At 32.7% G+C, this 19,811-nt stretch overlaps 1 protein-coding gene across 3 annotated transcripts in view; it reads right to left on the bottom strand.

The window, feature by feature from the left end:
* The window catches only part of LOC107845290 (acyl-coenzyme A oxidase 3, peroxisomal), a 16,384-nt gene extending 7,799 nt beyond the window's left edge, over positions 1–8,585 (bottom strand). Inside the window, exon 1 of one of the 3 annotated variants that reach the window (XM_016689520.2) lies at positions 7,876–8,585. In XM_016689520.2, coding sequence (XP_016545006.2) covers positions 7,876–8,363 — 488 coding nt within the window. In that variant the 5' untranslated portion in view covers positions 8,364–8,585. Of the gene's footprint in view, positions 1–5,167; positions 5,711–6,706; positions 7,793–7,875 lie in introns of those variants that run through there. The other 2 variants (XM_016689521.2, XM_047398465.1) reach the window with 2 other exon arrangements.
* Between the last annotated feature and the right edge of the window lie 11,226 nt (positions 8,586–19,811).

Here is a 19,811-nt window from a genome sequence, read left to right as displayed (position 1 = left end):
CTCACTATTTGGTCTAACTGATCTGGCTGCTTAGCTATACTCCAAAGCTCAGGTTGGTGGGCAAGGTGATTAATAATTAAAAAAGAATGTCAGATTCTTTTGTCACATGCTTAATTCATAAGAACAATAATAAACATTTAGGAGTCGTTTGGTAGCACCTAAAGAAGCAACTTATTCAGGAAGTAACTTTTGTGTTAATACAATGTTTGGTAGTTAGTTAGGAAATAAGCTATTCCTGTGTAAAACCAATACGACGTTTGGTTTGCAACTTATAGCATTTTTCGTATAGGTTCAAATTCAGTGTAGCGTGGTGACATGGCGACAGTGTGAAAACTCACTAGTTGATCTAACTGATCTGTAGGGGTGGGCTTCGGTCGGTTCGGTTCGGTTTTAAGTGTTATTGGTTCGGTTTTCGGTTTTTAAATATGTAAAACCAATAACCAACCAATAAGATATTTTCTTATCGGTTTCGGTTTATCAGTTTTTGGTCCTTAATGGTTCGGTTTTCAATTTAACCAATAAGAAAATACTTATAAAATAACAATAGTAACAACTAACATAAAAAAATAAAATCTTAATTACCGCCAAAACCTACGCAATGGAATCTTCAAACTTGAATTGAATGTTAGTTAGGAAAAAAATTGAATCCTAATTGTTGGAAGTTATAAATGCTTCAAGCTTTTTATTACGATAATAGCCGAACTTTATATTGTGTCTTTGTTGCTCTGAATAGGTTAATACTTTGTGAATCACTGAATTATGAATTAGTAGTGCATATAATCTATATAGATAGATAAAGAGAGAGAGATATTTAAATATATAACATAAATAGGGATAAAACAATAACTAAGTGTATCCTTATTGGGTTATCGGTCAATAAGCTACAACCGATACTGAACCGTTTACCCAATAAATTTTTTTATAAAACCAATAAAAAACAGTTAACCCGATAACCCAATACCAATAACCCAATAACATTTTTATCGGTCGGTTCGATTTTTGCACAGCCCTGCTGATCTGGCTGCTTAGCTATACTCCAAAGTTAAGGTTGGTGGGCTAGGTGACTAATAATTAAAAAAGAATCTCAGATCATTTTATCTCATATTTAATTCACAACAACAATAATAAACATTCTAGGGTCGTTTGGTAGCTAGTAGAGCAGCAACTTATTCATGTATTAATTTTTGTATAAGTTATACAATGTTTGGTAGCTACAACAACAACATACTTAGTGTATTCCCACATAGAGGGGTCTGGGGAGGGTAGAGAGGGTAGAGTATACGCAGACCATACCACTACCTTAGGTGAAATAGAGAGACTGTTTCCGATAGACCCCCGACTCAGGACCGACAACAGTATAACAAACACAAAACATAAATGCATATAAACTAATGCAATATACAAAATAAACTAACACTACTAGCTAATACAGGAAACAATACAACAATAAGATAATACTAAAATGGGGCAGCCCGGTGCACTAACTAGTGCAGTGTCCAGGGAAGGGCCCCACCACAAGGGTGTATCGCACACAGTCTTACCTTGCATTTCTGCCAGAGGCTGTTTCCAAGGCTTGAACCCGTGACCTCCTGGTCACATGACAGCAACTTTACCGGTTACTCCAAGGCTCCCCTTCAACCATAAGATAATACTATAAACTATCTATTCGAAATCATAGACGTCACTCAAACACCACGAACAAGAAATTCCAGACACAAACAAAGTACTCTCCCCTACTACTACCAACACAATCGCACCCCCTAAACCTCTACCCTAATCCGCGTCTTCTACACCTTCCTATCAAGGGTCATGTCCTCCGTAAGCTGTAACTGCTCCATATCATGCCTAATCACCTCCCTCCAGTATCTTTACCCCGCCTAAAACCATCCATAGCCAATGTCTCACACCTCCGTATTGGAGCATCCAAGTCCCTCCTCATCACGTGCCCGAACTAACGTAACCACACGTCTCTTATCTTGTCCTCTACCGAAGTCACTCTCGCCTTCTCCCGAATAATCTCATTCCTCACCCTATCTTTCTCGATAAGGCGACGCATCCATCGCAACATCCTCATCTCCGCCACCTTTAACATTTGAATGCGGAAGTTCTTAACTGGCCAACACTCCACTCCATACAATAGAGCCAGTCTGACTGTCACTCTGTAGAACTTACCTTTCAGCTTTGAAGGCACCTTCTTATCACATAAAACTCCCGAAGCAAGTCTCTATTTCAACCACCTTGCACCAATATGGAGTGTGACATCCTTGTCAATCTCACCATTCCCTTGAATCATCGACCCCAGATACTTGAAACTCTCCCTTTTCTGAATGGCCTGAGAATCTAGTTTCACTACCATGTCAACCTCCTGCGAAACATCACTAAACTTACATTCCAATTACTCCGTCTTGGTCCTGCTCAACCGAAATCCTTTAGATTCAAGGGTCTATCTCCAAATCTCCAACTTATCATTAACTTCTCCCCGAGTCTCGTCAATCAAAACCACATCATCAACAAATAACATACACCAAGGCACCTCCCTTTGAATACGTCGCGTCAAAACATCCATCACCAAGGAAAATAAAAATGGGCTAAGGGTCGATCCGTAGTGCAACCCTATCAAAATCGGAAAATGCTCCGAATCTCCACCTACCATTCTCACGCGAGTCTTCGCGCCATCATACATTACCTGAATCGACCTAGTGTCCGCCACAGGCACCCCTCTAGCCTCCAAGCACCTCCATAAAATATCCCTGGGAACTCTGTCATATGCTTCTCAAGATCAATAAACACCATGTGCAAGTCCTTCTTCCTCTCCCGAAACTGCTCCACTAATCTTCTCATAAGGTGAATGGCCTCAGTAGTCGAGCGACCTGGCATGAAACCGAACTGATTCTCAGAGACAGTCACAACCCTCATCAGCCTCAACTCTACCACCCTTTCTCAAATCTTTATAGTAGGACTCAACAACTTGATACCCCTATAGTTGTTGCAACTCTGGATGTCCCCCTTGTTATTATATATGGAATCATTGTACTCCACCTCCACACTTGGACACCTTCGCCGCCCAGAAAATGATGTTAAACGCGACCTTATCAACCACTCCAAACCTTTCCCGCCAGTGCTCTTCCAAAAATCCACCAGAATCTTGTCTGGCTCAGTCACCCTCCCCCTACGCATCCTGCGAATAGCCCCCCTTGACCTCCTCAACCTTGGTACGCCTACAATAACCATTATCGCGACACCTCTCAGAATTCTCCAAGTCCCCCAGCACGAAACCTTTGTTCCCCTCATCGTTCAAAAGTTTATGAAAATAGGACTGCCACCTCTTCCTAATGAGGACATCCTCAACCAATACTGTATCATCCTCCTCCTTGATGCACTTCACTAGCTCAAAATAGGAAATAAATTTCTCATGTTTAAACTAATATGACGTTAGGTTTTGCAATTTAGAAACTTGTACAGCTAATATATGTATAAGTTAAGAGGAAATGGTGTATTATAATTCAGACCACCAAGAAAAGAGAAGAGGATGAAAAATTGGATTGATTTTGTATGGGAAATCAAGAAAACAGAAATGTTATTAGCTATACTCCAAAGTTAAGGTTGGTGGGCTAGGTGACATATAATTTTTAAAAATGTCAGATTAATTTATCTCATATTTAATTCACAACAAAAATAATATTCAGGGTTCGTTTGGTAGCTAGTAAAGAAGCAACTTATATATGTATGAATTTTTGTATAAGTTATACAATGTTTGATAGTGAGTTAGGAAATAAGTTATTCAATTGTAAAACTAATACGATTGATGAAAGAGGAACACGTTTTCCTTAAATTGTATATCAAGGACAAAACCAGCTTTATTTACCTAATTTGAACATTAAGTAAGGTGGGAGTTGCCTCGGTGGAGGATAAGTTGCGAGAAGTGAGGCTACGTTGGTTCGGGCATGTGATGATAAGGGGCCCTAATGCTCCAGTGCGGAGGTGTGAGACTCTGGCTATGGATGGTTTTAGGCGGGCTAGAGGTAGACCGAAAAAATATTGAAGGGAGGTGATTAGGCATGATATGGAGCAATTACAGCTTACAGAGGACATGATCCTTGATAGGAAGGTGTGGAGGACGCGGATTAGGGTAGAGGGTTAGGGGGTGGGAGTGCGGCGGTAGTAATAGGGGAGTGCTCATTTGGGTCTGAAGTTTCTGGTCTGTAGTGTTTGTGGCTGTAGTTTTTGGGGCTAGTGGTGTTGGCTTTTTTGCATCCCGTACTAGTTTATTATGCGCTTATCTTTTGTGTTTGTTATACTGTTAGTTTGTTTTGTGTACCACACTAGTTTATATGCCTTTCTACTTCTCTTGAGGTAGTTGTATGGTCTGCGTACACTCTACCCTCCCCACACCCCACTAGGTGGGAATACATTGGGTATGTTGTTGTTGTAGTAAGTAATAAGCAAGAGATTACTAAAATTGTATCTAACAAACAAGAAAAAGAACAACCAATAGATGTGGTAAAATGAATTTCTCTCTTAGTAGGCTCCACATTTAACCAAGGTCTCAGGTTTAAGCCTTGGGAATGGAGAACATGGTATGGTCCATTACAAGGCATGGAACTTGAGTCCCACATCGGTATCCGTATTGCGATATGCTGATGTGGGATTTATATAGCCTTGGATACCCACACCTCAATAGCTAGCTTTTGGAGTATGATTCTCTCTGGATTGTACTAATGATATCAAATCCACCAAACACCCTCTGTGCCCTGACCTACCTAGTGAAAGCTGCCGACTGTGGAGCCGTCTAGAACGACGGATGCTAAGCTTGGTGGTTTGTTGTGGTCCATTGCAAGGTATTGGTATTGCAATATAATTTAATGTCGGGTTTATACAGCCTTGGAATCTCCCACCTCTTAAACACAGGAGTCGGATTCTACTAAGTCTTGGAAATGAAGAACTTAACTAGAGGTCTAACCCTTGACCTAACTCTTGGGAAAGAAAAATTTATGTCTTAGTGGGCTCCACGCTTAACCCTATGTCCCTATCTTAACCATAGGTCTCGGGTTTAAGCCTCGAAATGGATAACTTCTCCCTTAGGGGGACCTACCTGATAGGTATCGAATTTGTCCGGCCACTAAGCTCCGGATATAAAAGAATAGGCATATAATGAACAAAAACATACCATAGGAACAAATGGACTCCAAGCTTGATGCCAAGTGAATAATCAAAGATGCTAACACACTCCGCACGAGCTAAGTTCCTCAATTCATTTTCAGACCCTTTACCAGTAAGCCATTCCTTGATACCCCCATGTTCCACAAGGTACTCAATCCTCCTCATGGTAATTTCCCTTTGTTGTTCCTTAGATTGACTGTAATCAGGGGAAACAAACACTTTTCCACCCTTTTTTATTGGGTTAAAAAGCTTACTCTGTAACATCAGACCAAAAAGCCAGTCCCTTTCATCAAAATTGTGACCATCCATTAGCTTTCTCATCTCTTTTATGTCAAAAACAGAAGATGGTTCTGAAAGCTCAGGTGGGTTATAGCTAAGACATGGGAATGATTGGAGCATTGGATTGAGTATTGGAGTTTCTTGACTTAGGTGTCTGCTGAGGACTTCAGTTCTGAAATGTACTTTCTCCATTGAAGAAGAGGATGATGAAAAAATGGATTGTTTTTTCTTGAGAAATCAAGAAAACAGAAATGATAAGAAGGGAAGAAAAAGAAGGAACTTTGAAAATGCTAGTGATCAGATCTTCACTGAGAATGTTGTGATAAGAGTGGATCTAAGGTTTTAGAAGAAAATAAGGTTTAATATACAGAGTGGAGTAGTGCAATGACAGTTTAAAAACTCACTAGTTGGTCTAACTGATCAGGCTACTTAGTTATACTCCAAAGTTAAAGGTTGGTGGGCTAGATGATTAATAATTAAAAAATAATGTCAGATTTTGTTGGCACATGCTTAATTCAGAAGAAGAAGAATAAACATTTAGGAGTCATTTGGTAGCAAATAAGGAAGCAACTTATTCAGGTAGTAACTTTTGTGTAAGTTAGACAATGTTTGATAGTTAGCTAGGAACATTATAAACTAAAACTGTATATAACAAATAAGAACAAGAACAACCAAGGACTGTGGTGGAATGAACTTCTCAGTTAGTAGGCTCCACATTTAACCAGGCTCCACATTTAACCATAGGTCTCAGGTTTAAGCCTTCGGAATGTAGAACATGGTATGGAAATGGTAAGGCATGGAACTTGCGTCCCACATGTGGGATTTATATAGCCTTGTACTAATGATATCAAAGCCACCCAACACCCTCCGTGCCCCACCCTACCTACTAGTGGTAGAGTGACTAGAAATCATGTGGGCTTTGCCCGTGCAGGTTCGAACCCCGCCGAACATGTTTTGTCTCTGGTTCGAGTCCGGAGGAAGCCAATCTTCTTTGCCACGGGCTTCCCTTTTTTACTCTCCCACCTCAATAACGAGCTATCGAGGTGGTATATGTATTAGTCGGGCCAGTCAATTCTAGGTAACAACAACAACAACAACAATAACAACATACCCATGTAATCCCAACAATGGTATCTAGAAAGGGTAGAGCGTATGCATACCTTATCCTTACCTCGTGGACGTATAGAGGTTATTTTTGAAAGACCCTCTCAAGTACAACAAATCAATGGATAAAATAAAAGGTACACACAAATCTACAAAAGCATACCATAGGAAATACGTGACACCAATCTTGATAGCAAGTGAATGATCAAAGATACAAACACCTTCCACAAGAGCCAATTTCCTCAACTCATCTTCTGGCCCATCACCAGTAAGCCATCGCTTGAAAACCCCACGTTCAAGAAGGTATCCAATTCTCCTCATGGTAATTTCCCTTTGTTGTTCCTTAGACTGACTGTAATCAGGGAAAACAAACACTTTGCCACCCCTTTCTATTGGATTAAAAAGATTGCTTTGTAACATCAGACCATAAAGCCAGTCCCTTTCCTCCAAGTTGTGACCATCCATGAGTTTTCTCATCTCTTTTATGTCGAAAACAGCAGATGGTTCAGAAAGCTCAGGCTGTTTGTAGCTAAGACATGGAAATGATTGGACAGTAAACTTGGGTGTTGGTGTTTCTTGGTTTAGGTGCCTGCTGAGGACTTTTATTCTGAAATTCACTTTCTCCATTGAAGAAGAGGATGATGGAAAGTTTGATTGACTTTGTATGACAAAATCAAGAAAATAAACTCACCATTGATCTAACTGATCTGGCTACTTAGTTATAGTCCAAGTTGTTTGGTTGGTGGGGTAGGTGATTAATAATAATAAAAAATGTCAGATTACTTTGTCTCATAGTTGATAAACAACAACAATAATAAACAATTAGGAGTCATTTGATAGCTAACAAAAAAAGCAACTTATTCAACAACAACAACAACAATAACATACCCATGTATTCCCACAAAGCGGAGTCTAGAAAGGGTAGAGTGTACGTAACCCATACCACTACTTCACAGCAAGGACGACCTATAGCCAATCTTTTGGTGCTCCGGCACCCATTAAATTCGATACAGACTAGATATAATTATATTAAAAATACATTAAATTTGGTATAAGGTTTAGAAAAACACTCAATAAGTTAAGAAGATAGCTGGACGTTTTAGTTTTTAGGTGGAACCTTAATACTTAAAGGTCAATATGTGTGTTCGAACCTTTTAACACTCACAATTCTTAAATTTTTAGTCCACCACTGCCTCAAAGGTGAGGTAGAAAGGTTATTTCCCATAAAACCCCAGCTCAAAACAAAAACATTCTAGAAAAAGACAACCTTGCCCTTAGCTCAAGTACAACAAATCAATGATCAAAATAAAAGTTACAGAAGAAAAAAAATACCATAGGAAAAAATGGACACCAGTCTTGATAGCAAGAGAATGATCAAAGATAGCAAGACATTCCAAGAGAGCCAATTTCCTCAACTCATCTACAGGTCCATTACCAGTAAGCCATTTCTTGAAAACCCCATGTTCAAGAAGGTAACCAATTCTCCTCATAGTAATCTCCCTTTGTTGTTCTTTACTCTGATTATAATCAGGTTGAACAAACACTTTGCCACCACTTTTCATTGGGTTAAAGAGATTACTTTGTAACATCAAACCAAATAGCCAATCCTTTTCAGTCAAATTATGACCATCCATTAGTTGTCTCATCTGTTTTTTGTCAAAAATGGATGATGGTGCTGATAATTCAGGTGGATTGTAACTAAGACATGGGGTTGTTTGGAGTGAAAAATGGGGTGATGGGGTTTCTTGATTTAGGTGATTGGTGAGGATTCTTGTTCTGAAATTCACTTTTTCCATTGATGAAAAATTGGAGTTTTGCATTCTTGAAAGATCTAAAAGTGATGCTGATCAAAAAAAGGTTGTAATAAGAGTGAATCTAAAGTTTGTTTTGAAGAAAATAAGGTTTATATATGGTGAGTGGGGTGGGGTGGGGTGGCGTGGGATGGGGGTGGAGTGAGGTAGGGTGTTAGCGCGTGGGGGTGGGGTGGGGGAATGAGTGAAGATGAGCATGACAAGTCATGTATGAAAACTAACCATTTGGTCAAAAAATGATGTGCCTAATTAGTAACTTCTGTTATGTGGTTTGGTCGGTGGTATACGAATAATAATTTTGATATAATATGAGATTATTTTAAGAAAAATAATGTGCTTAATTAGTTATTTATATTATGTTGTTTAATTGGTCGGGTAAGAATAATAATTTTGGGGAGATAATACATCGTAACACCCTCAAACTTATCGTCAAAACTTACTTTAGATTCTAAATTAATCGGATAATTATTTACCCCCTTAACAATTTTCAAGTAAATTAATTTCCACCCTATAATTATACTACCAGTCTCACAAGAAAGAGTGTGTTGCACTCGCGCCCACATCAGCGTCATATCAACGCCATGTCATCGCCTCATCATAAGTTTTTTTAAAAAATGTTATTTAATAATTTAGTAAAAAAATAAAAAAATAACCCCATCCCATGCCAGTTCACCCTTTCCACCCATAGCCCATCTTCTCCGATCACCACTACCATCAACATCGTTATCGCCATTGACGCCGCCACTGAGGAGGATGGTCCAATCTCCATTTCACCAAATACTTCAACATTTCCAAATTCTCAAAACATCTCAATTCACACACACTTTCTTCTACCATCACCATTGTCGCCGGAGATGAGGACCACCTTCCATTTCACAAATTACTGCACCACCCCTACATTTTCACAAATACAAGTACATTTCTCTTTAAATTACTATTCATATACGGAAGAGGCAGCATTTTAGTTCTACGTCATCACCAAAAAATATTTTCCCCAATGGCAATCGTTATTAAGCTCTTCATTACTCTTCCTCTCTTTGCACTTCTCAACAAAGGTACTTTTGGTCCCAAATTCCCCATTAACATCGTTATTTCTCCCCTTCCAACCCCACCCATGCCACGAAAATGCCTCCCCCTCCATTTTTTTTTTCATTTTCTCCATTAACACCACAAAAGAATTAACAACCATAAAAACATCAATTTAAGATTTTTCCTCCATTAAAATATTATTTCAACTATCAATTCTAACTCCTTCAGTTAGAAAGTCTCGATCATAACAATGTGTTTGGGGAGGGGAGAGGGGTTGAAGAAGTGAAGAAGATTAACTCCTTCAGTTAGAAATTCTCGACCATAACAATGTGTTTGTGGGGGGGGGGGGTATATATATATATATATATATATATATATATATATAAAGAGAATTCATAAAATTTAAAAGGTGGGTCCCACATTTTTTTCACGTTTTTTAGATCATTCACTCGTTGTTGTTGTTTTGTAATTTGCCACGTCAGCAATTTGGGTGGAAATTAATTCACTTGAAAGTTGTTAAGGGGGGTCTATAATTGCCCGATTAGTTTAAGGTCTAAAGTAAATTTTGACGACAAATTTGGAGGGGTTTCGGTGTATTATTAATATAAAATTATTTTATGAAAAATGATGTGCCTAATTAGTTATTCATATTGTGTCGTCTAGTTGGTGAGACAAGAATAATAATTGTGAGATATAATATGAAATTATTTTATGAAAAATATGTGCATAATTAGTTATTCCTGTTGTGTCTTTTGGTTAGTGTAATAAGAATAATAATTTTGAGATATAATATAAGATTATTTCACGTCAAGATTTTATTTGTGCTTGCTGGAGAAGATCTTCCTTTAATGACTTATTTTTAGTTTATGTTTTGATACTTCATCTCAATTTTATTAGTTATTACATCTATCTATTTTATCATTTATTTTACTAAATAATTATTTTTTTTCTGAACTATTTTACTTATCGTCGTTAATAAAAATAGATATTGAAAAAATTTGTCATTACCATCTGGTCAACAAAATCTACCTAATTAGTTACTCCTATTTTATCGTTTAATGAGAGTAAGAATAATAATCTCATGACAAAATATCAAATAATTTTATGTCAAGATTTGATTTAAATTCTTTAAATTCATTTATCACTTGATCTTAATAAATAATTACTTTTTGGACCATTTTATTTGTAGGCCTTAATAAAAGTAGATGGCGTGAAAATTCAACATCACCATTTGGTCCAAAAAATCTGACTAATTAGTTATTCACGTTTCATCCGTTTAATTAAAAGAATAAGAATAATAATCTTAAAATAAAACATCAGATTTTATATCAAGATTTGATTTATGCCCGATGAGCAAGTTTTATTGGTCAAATGAATAGACAATCCTTTTAATTTGCTTTCAGTTTTCATTTCGATACTTCATCTCAATCTCATTAATTATTACATTGGACATAATATATTACCACATAACTTTGAGATAAAAATAAAAATAATATATACTAACTTATTTGAGATAGGAAACTATTGGTACTACCAATAGTGAAACTATAATTTAATTTGCATTGTACTAATATATTATTCAACTTCTTCTTTGATTATGTTAATAATAGAGAACATCTAAGAATTCCTTTTGGTTTTGAAACAAATAGTAATAAGTAAATATAAATTGAATTGTCAATTTGCCATAAAATCAATCACCATTAAAAGATATTGTAAAATGCAGTTTGATGAAAAGCCAAACTTATGTGGCCACTTTTTAAAGCAATTTTAAAAGATGGTCTGTGTCCTATATGATAGGATTTCTTTATGAATTTACTTGTAACAATTTCTTTCTTTTTGAGTCAAATGATATAAAATTTAATTAATATTTTAATATATATTTTTTAATTATATTAATATAAAAGAATTACAATTTATAAATTCGAACAGAAGGAATACCCAGGCTAAGGTGTCATAGATGATCCACATTTCAGGTTCAGGCATCAATGAGCATGTTGAATTATTCATGTGGTTGAGAGTCTCCACAGTTCAGACACAACGATCCATTATCAGGGGCGTACTTTATCACTGAGCTAATAGCTCGTCGTGCAAACTACGAACCTCCCACTGGGATCCGCAATGCCAAAAAATGAGAGAAACTCCATCCCTCTCTTTCCTTTTTTTCGCTCCCATATCGTCACGCAGCGGAGTATGGAGACGTATAAAAAGGAATTCTTTCAGCTTGTTTCGAATGATCAATTCTATAGAATATTTAAATTTTAATTTTAAAAATAAAATAGGACAACTAAAAAGAGACAACGGAGTATTGATAAAAAATTTCTAATTATAATAGGCAATATATTTAATTGACAAGTTATAAATTGGATATGGTTAAATATTTGTTGGCAAGTTGGAGGACCCATAGTCCCATACCAAGATGGAAGTGATGTTATGCCAAAATAATAAATAAATAAATAAATAAATTGCTCATGTATAATAGTCTTCATTGGAAAGCGTGCACGTAAATCTGTTTCTGTTGATCTTCTAGATATAATAATCTATTATTGTTTTTATTTAATTCTTATCCTATACGAATAAGGACTTATATTTCCCATATGAAGACAATTATTAAAATAAATCCAACGACTTATGGACAGTGACTTGAGTTAAGAGAATCTATCGAAATCATAGCAAAAATAAATCTTTATGGGTAATTTTCACTATTAATGAATAGACCTGTTAAAATTGGGACTTATAAATTTGGATTAAGTCAACTCGTTGATCCTTCAGACTTGGTCGAGGGTGGGCTGCATTGGCTCGTGAGCCAAAAGACTTTTAATTTAAATTTTAATTTTAAATGAAATTATGAAAAAATAAATAAAAAGTTTAAAATATATATTGAATACGTCTTAATATCTTACACAGTAATGCTTGATCGAGGAGTTCCAGACATATCTATTAGTACACATCTTTAGGGAGCAAAATCAAGTGACAAACCGATTTACAAACGAAGGACCAAATGCTGATCAACACCCCACCCCACCCCACCCCACCCCACCCATTTTGTTGTATGCACCTCTTTTTGTTAGGGGTGGGTATAAATACCGAAAAATCAAAATATCGAACCAAATCGAATCATTTCGATTTTTCGATTTCGGTTTTTCGGTTCGTTTTTTTTTTTTTATATAATTTCAATATTTTGATTCGGTGTACGGGTTTTAGGTTGACATAATTCGATTTTTTGGTTTAAATTGAAATTTTTATTATACCTTTTTTAATTATATATAATATATATTTTAGGCTTGGATTCTAATTTCTAAGCCCATTAGGCATTAATATATCTAAAAATTACACAAATACACAACTTATATTTACAATATTACAAAAAATCCCAACTCCCTAAACATATTATAAAAATTCCAACATATACACAGAATGTTATGTTGTGTATATTAATAGGGAGAGAGAGTAAAGTAATTAAAAAAGTGGGAGAGAGTGTAACTATTTTCAAAAAGGTTAGTATTTATGTTATTTGTCCTTAATTTATAGGAAAAAAGACACCACGTAGCTCTTTTGAAAAATAATGGACAATAATGACCCACGTTTCACTTTTTGGATAAAAGTGACATTTTGGCTGTTTTAAATGTCATTTATTAGCTCTTCATTTAATAAGGCACACGTTAAAGAAAGAAGACTTACATCTGTACACTTTTCTTTTTGAAGTTGGTTTCTGAATAGGATTTTGTGACTCTTTATCTTTCCATAACCACTCTTCTTTCTTCTTTTCATAATCAATCCTTTCTTCTTTCTCTTCTTTCTCCAATTTGTGATAGTTAAGAACCCAACAAAACTCATATCTCTTTTCTTCTAGTTTTTTATTTTTTCTATTAAGAACCCAACAAAACTCATATCTTTTTCCTTCTAATTCTTAATTTTGTCTATTTAGGTTATCTAAATTGAATTGAGTTTGTGAATTATGTGGGTAGATGAAAAATGAGAAAAAGGAATGAAAGAAGAAAAAATATGCAAAATCTAGAAATTGATCGGGATGAAAGAAAAGGGCTATTATGTTGAAGCTAAAGTAATAGTGGATAGGTATGTAACGAAGAAATTTGAAGGAAATGGATTGTTTTTGAAAAAAATGTGTTTTATGATTCGAGATTGCATAGGATTGATTATCTATGGAGATTTCAGAGAAATGAAGGTTTGTATATGATGTGTGTAAAAACTGTATATTTAAGATTTGTATATGATATGTATAAAAACTGTATATTTAAGGTTTGTATATGATCTATATAAAAACTGTATATTTAAGGTTTGTATTGATGTGTATAGAAACTGTATAAGAACTATATATTTAAGGTTTGTATATGATGTGTATAAAAATTGTATAAAACTGCATATTTAAGATTTGTATATGATATGTATAAAAACTGTATTATATAGAATATATTCTCCATATATGATCTGTATAGAATTTGTATCATTGTTGTATAGAATATGTATATCTATAGAATGCATATAAACCGCATAAATATTGTATAGAATATGCATCTAAATAATTATTTTACCCAAATAGTGTACAGAATGTGTATAGCCTCTTGGCAAAAATAAAAAACACGAAAATAGTTTTAAAACATGTATATGAGTCATTAAAATATGCTATTTTAAAAAAATTGTATTTCAAAAAAATATAAATTTTATTTGGTTACGACATTATAAATTAGTATTTAATTATTTTAAAAGAGAACTACAAAAAAAATTTTGATTGTTTTTTTTATTGATAGAATTTAAAAAATATATAGAAACATCAGTTTTTCTAAAAAAAAAAATAAGCACAATTAAAATAAAAGTGAAAAGGAAGAAAACACAACTACTAGAAAAAAAAAAAACAACGAAAAAACAAAAAAAAAATAAAAAAATTTATACTTTATATAATAATAATAATAATAAAAGAAGCAAAAGAAGCAACAACAAAAGTAAAACAAAAAAGACAAACAAGCAAAATTTTTTTAAAAAAAAGTCAAAGAAAGCGACTTAGCTAGCGAAATGGCCAAAAAAATGATATTTTGAAATATGAGCTATTTTCGTATCTTTTATTTTTACCAAAAGGCAATTTTTTTCCTTCTCCCTAATATATACCCAGTTACCCACACGGCCCACTTTCTGTATGATGCATTCATACTTATTGTCAAATGTTAAATTGGAGCTTAGTGGAAATTTGATACAGAATGCCATACATCTGTCTAAACTTTAAATTCATGTAACTCATCCATTATTGATGTAGTAAATTCTAGAGCTCAAGATGATTATTGAAGTTTTGGTACAGTAAACTTACCTGTCCAGCAGCCCAATTTATAAATACTAGTTAGATATATGCGTCTTGCGCGCGTAACTTAACTTTGTGAGTTCAGTTTTATAAAATTATTTAAAATATAAAAGGTATGTCGGTCTTTCAAAATATTTATTGCATGTTTTTGTTAGGATCTTGACATTAGGGCAGCTTTCAGTTATTATCCAATTGTGTGAAAAAATAGAAATTAGCCAATTGAAAAACATATATGTTAGTTTAAACACAAAAAAATTTACAAAAGGCAGTATATTTTTACAAAAAGCAGTATATTCTCGTTAGTCCTTTCTTGAACCATTCTCCATCACCTATACTAAAGAAGAAGAAAAAAGAATGAGACAAATCTTTGATATTTTTTACCACTTTATTCGTTGGCGACATGTTTATTTCTTTCAATTTTTGATCAAAAAATTCCTACAAAAAAAGAAGTAGATAGATTAAACTCGATTTACAACGAATAATGTACTTGATCCGCTTGCAAACTTAATTGGTAAGGCCAAAATTGAAAGATTCGACTATAATCCTAAATTTATATTTTCATCATTTAAACAAAAGTTATATACATCAAGATTTAACACTTATATAAATATAACCTTATATTTAGAAATTAACTAATAAGTTTAATTAAAGATGCAACTATAATACTAACAAAATAGCTAAATAACATAATCAAAACAAAATCACAGTTGAACTAAAGAGGAAGAAGGGAAGAATGAGACAAACCTTTGATATTTTTGATCACTTTACTCGGTGGCGACATGCTTATTTCTTTCAATTTTTTATCAAAAATTGAATATGAAAAAAGAAACACGAGAAATTATTAAAGAGGGAATTCATTGTCATGTTAATTCTTTAATCATAATTTATATATAATATTTAAAGGTGTTAACTAAAAGGAATAAAGAAAGATGAAGAAGATGATAATAATGAATACATATATAAAAAGACAACTTGAATTAATAACAAAATAAGAAGAAAAAGTAGAATTAGAGCTATGTTTCTTGAAAAATTTGATCCAAAATATTAGTTAAATAGAATAGTATTTTTTTTATCTTACATAAAATTTTAATTGATCTAAAAGTGTTAAATATTATGAATTCTTATCTAAATTAAATAATCAAACCAAAAAAGATTATAACTAAAATTAATTGTGAACAAAAACTTTATCTAATAGAATACATACGTGAGTTAAGGGAAAAAATGCTAAAATAGTATCACCACTAATTAAATTTTTAAAGATTTATTTAAAATGTATTTTAGTTGATTTAAAATAAAATTCAAATAAGAAAAGGTTTAAGAATTAGGTTTTAATGAATTATTTGGTGGTATAAGTTTGTTAATTGGAGTTTCATGCAAAACACTTATTAGTATAAATAAACTATAGGGAACTTTTTGTTCCAAAAATAATGGTAGCTTTTCATAAAGGAAAATATTATTATTTTACCAAATTATTAGTATAAATAAACTAAAAGCCTACGGTACAATATAAAACAAATTTTTATGGTAGTTTTGATTTTTCCAAGAAATATAATATTAGTTTGCTAAAATTTCAAATGCCTAATAGTAAGATATTAATTAACTGATAATTTTGTCTAAAATAAATTTTTATATATTTAGGACTTTTATATTTTATATATTTAGGAGTCTTTTGGTAAAACAAAAATTTCCATATATAAAAATTCTCATATATTTATTATAGTTAATATTTAATATTATAAAATAAGAAAAAAAAAGTGAAAAGATAATTTTGTATATTGTAGGGTCTTTTAATGAAGGACAAAAAGTTCAAATCATTTTTCTAAATATGTTCACACTTTTAATATATTATAGATGTAGATTATAGATTATAGATAAACATAAATATATTTTACATCATTAATTTGAATTAGATTTATGATACAATTATTTTTTTTTTATATTTAAAATAATTTCTTATTTTTAAAATCAAATCCTTATAAAATTATTGATTATATTTTTTTTATTTTTACAAAATATGGCGTTACTAAATCAGCCCCTCCTCAGCTACCATGATTTTTGAAAAAGGATGACATATGTTTTCATTAAACCCTCATTAGTTTTGTCGTATATTAGCAATTAAGTTCATGAGGTTGAGGTTAAAAGAATATGAGCACACAGAAGACAAACTGTTACTTCTTTATATTTGTAATAAAGTTTACAAATATATTATATATTCGTGATACAAATTATATTTATTGATATATTTAATATAATTATATTTGTTGATACATTATAATTATATTCAGCAAAAGATAAAGTTAAAAAAGTCAAATAACTATTTCTTATTGGATCAAGACACAAAATAACGATTTCTTTGTTTCATATAATTAGATTTTTTTAATATTTGATAAATAAATGTTATATTATCCAATCCAATTTTGATTTAATTGTATCAATATTTTATGATATAACGAATACGTCATGTATTCATCCTCTCTCTCGCTTCTCTTCCCCCTCCCAGTCTCGCTCGTTTCTCTCCTCCCCTAAGCAAACTATAATTATAGATATCTAACTAACCCCAAATTATAGACATTTTATTAAAGTTTCGCATAAGAAAATATGATTATTATTTATCTTTTTGACAATTAAGCAAACAAATGAGCTTCACTCTTGACTTCCTTAATGTTTATTTGTGTTGGTTGGTAATCAAAGAAAAATTGTGTAACAATTTCATGTTTTTTATAGATAAAATATTGTTTGAATTAATGACATCAGAGATAATATTTTAACAAACTTTTCACATCTTCCTCCATACTTAGAGAGGAAAGTCGTGAAGATAATTAACGTTAGCAAGAACCAAAAGGCTAAATCTTTCAAAAATAATGTAGATCATCTTATGGCAAGAGAACATAAAACTAACCTCTTTCCTATAGTTCCGTGTGATGAGTTTTTCTGCTTCAAAGAATCATATGGTGCGGTGTAGTTGCTTTATGTGCAACTTCAAATCCTTTGCCAAGTACTCTTTCTTCACTCATTGCCTCCTAAAATTTATAATTTTTAGTGTAGAAACTAAGCATGCAATATCTTTATGAAGTTTTAAGAATATACATAAGAAGAAAGGAGAGGTATAGACAGGTTGAATTATTATATTTCAGCTTCAAGAATAATGTCTTATCTTCCCTTGGGATGCAATAAAGGAAGCTTAAGAAACGGCAAGGTCAGAACCTTCTGAGTGCATCTAGACTCACAACCACAATTCCTCGAGTGTCACTTCTATCGAACTTGGGCTTCTTTAGTAATGTATATTTACTTTTCGAGTGTCACAACCACAACCTTTTGATGGTGCTTGTGAGTCTCATACTTTCATCACTTAATGTTCTTTATTCTTCGAATCGTTTAAGACACGAGCCCCTGAAACCCGTATATATATATATATATATATATCGACAAAATAAGTGAAAACAAAACAATTGCTTACCTTTGTTACCAATTTTTCAAAACAAGTTACAATTCAAGAATCACTTCAAACTATAACAAAAATAGAAAAAATAAGAAAGAAGGTAGATACTATCAAGACGAAAACAGAGAAAGATAAAGAAAATACACAAGATTGTTGTCTACACTATGAAGAAATAAAACGAATGGAAAGAAAACAGTCCAACCTTATGGCTTACCTAAGGTTTGGCTCCTGATAAGGAAAGATTTAATATTAGGTAAAAATAGTGAAAAGATGATTTTATCTAAAGAAAAGACTTTTAATAAAGGCGAAAAATTCAAATCACTTTTTCTAAAATCTTCATACTTTTAATATATTATAGATATAGATTATAAATAACGTAGCCCATTAAATAGGCCCAAAATCAAAAAACCGAAATTATTAACTCGAGACAAAATTTACATAAACCGAACTGAACCGAACAAATTCAACTCGCCTTTTGGTACGTATAATTCCAAAATTGAAAAATAAAAAAAAATGAAATAAGAAAATTGAACCCGAACCGAAGTACCGAACGTGACCCCTACTTTTTGTAATCAAAATGCTTGAAAATAACCACCAGACTGTACTTTTTACTACAAAAATTGCTAATTCTCCTATTATCCTGACAAGTCGGGATGTGATTATTTTTTTCTTTGGTTTCCCAAGGTATTTCCACAGCAGCAGCCATGAGACTAATTCTCCGTTTCTACTGTCAGAGCATTAAGCGGTAGGAAACTGGCCACGGAATTTTTTTCATTCATCAGAGGTGAGGATCGAACCCAAAACCCCAACCTCTTGCTTAAGGGGTGAGGTGCTGAACCACTGCACCAACACTTGTGGTTGGGATGTGATTGTTATTCATCTACATAAACCACCTTAAACTTAATGTATTCACTTTATTATTTACCAATAAAAAGAAAAATATTAGATCGTAATCACCATGTGTAGATGTCTGACTCATGATTGCTATGTAATTTAAACCTACAATTTAAAAGAAAATTGTGACAACAAAAAAAGTTTAAAACTATAAATCGTAATTACCGAATAAGTTCTAGCTAATATTTTACATAATATTTTATTCATTTAGCGTTAAATCTCTAATACTAAGTAGCCGTTTGGCCATGAAAACTAAAATTGGAGTTGGAGTTGGAGTTGTGTTTGACCATGTCTTTTTTGAAAAAAAAATTGATTTTTGAAAAAAAAAAATTAAATATGATTTTATGCCCTAACTTTTATAAACTATCAAAATCACCCAACTAAAATTTACCTACTAATGGAAAAAGAACACAATTAGCCACTATTATAAAAATAATTACATATACATGGTCATATTTAATGAATTTAATAGCCGTTTTCTCATATTTGAAAATTTTAAATATGAATGTTATATTAACAGATCACTGCTTCCTGTTTTTTAGGTAACAAATATTATCTTTCAAACAAATTTATTTTTTAAGGAATTTATTTAATTTATTTTCTTCATTTTCCATCTTAAAAAATAGGAAATGATGAGTTGTTATTAAAATTTAGGGTGCCGCTATTTATTTCTTTAATTTTCTTATACATGAAAGATTTTACTGTGTGTGAATAAATTATTTCTATGTAAAACATGCTTTGCATATTTATGGTATATTATATCATATACCATAAATATATAAATATG

This window comes from Capsicum annuum, chromosome 10 (assembly GCF_002878395.1).
Source record: "Capsicum annuum cultivar UCD-10X-F1 chromosome 10, UCD10Xv1.1, whole genome shotgun sequence".
Classification (NCBI taxonomy): Eukaryota; Viridiplantae; Streptophyta; class Magnoliopsida; order Solanales; family Solanaceae; genus Capsicum; species Capsicum annuum.
The sequence above is the reverse complement of the archived record's forward strand: the minus strand, read 5'-3'. Positions and strand labels throughout refer to the sequence as shown.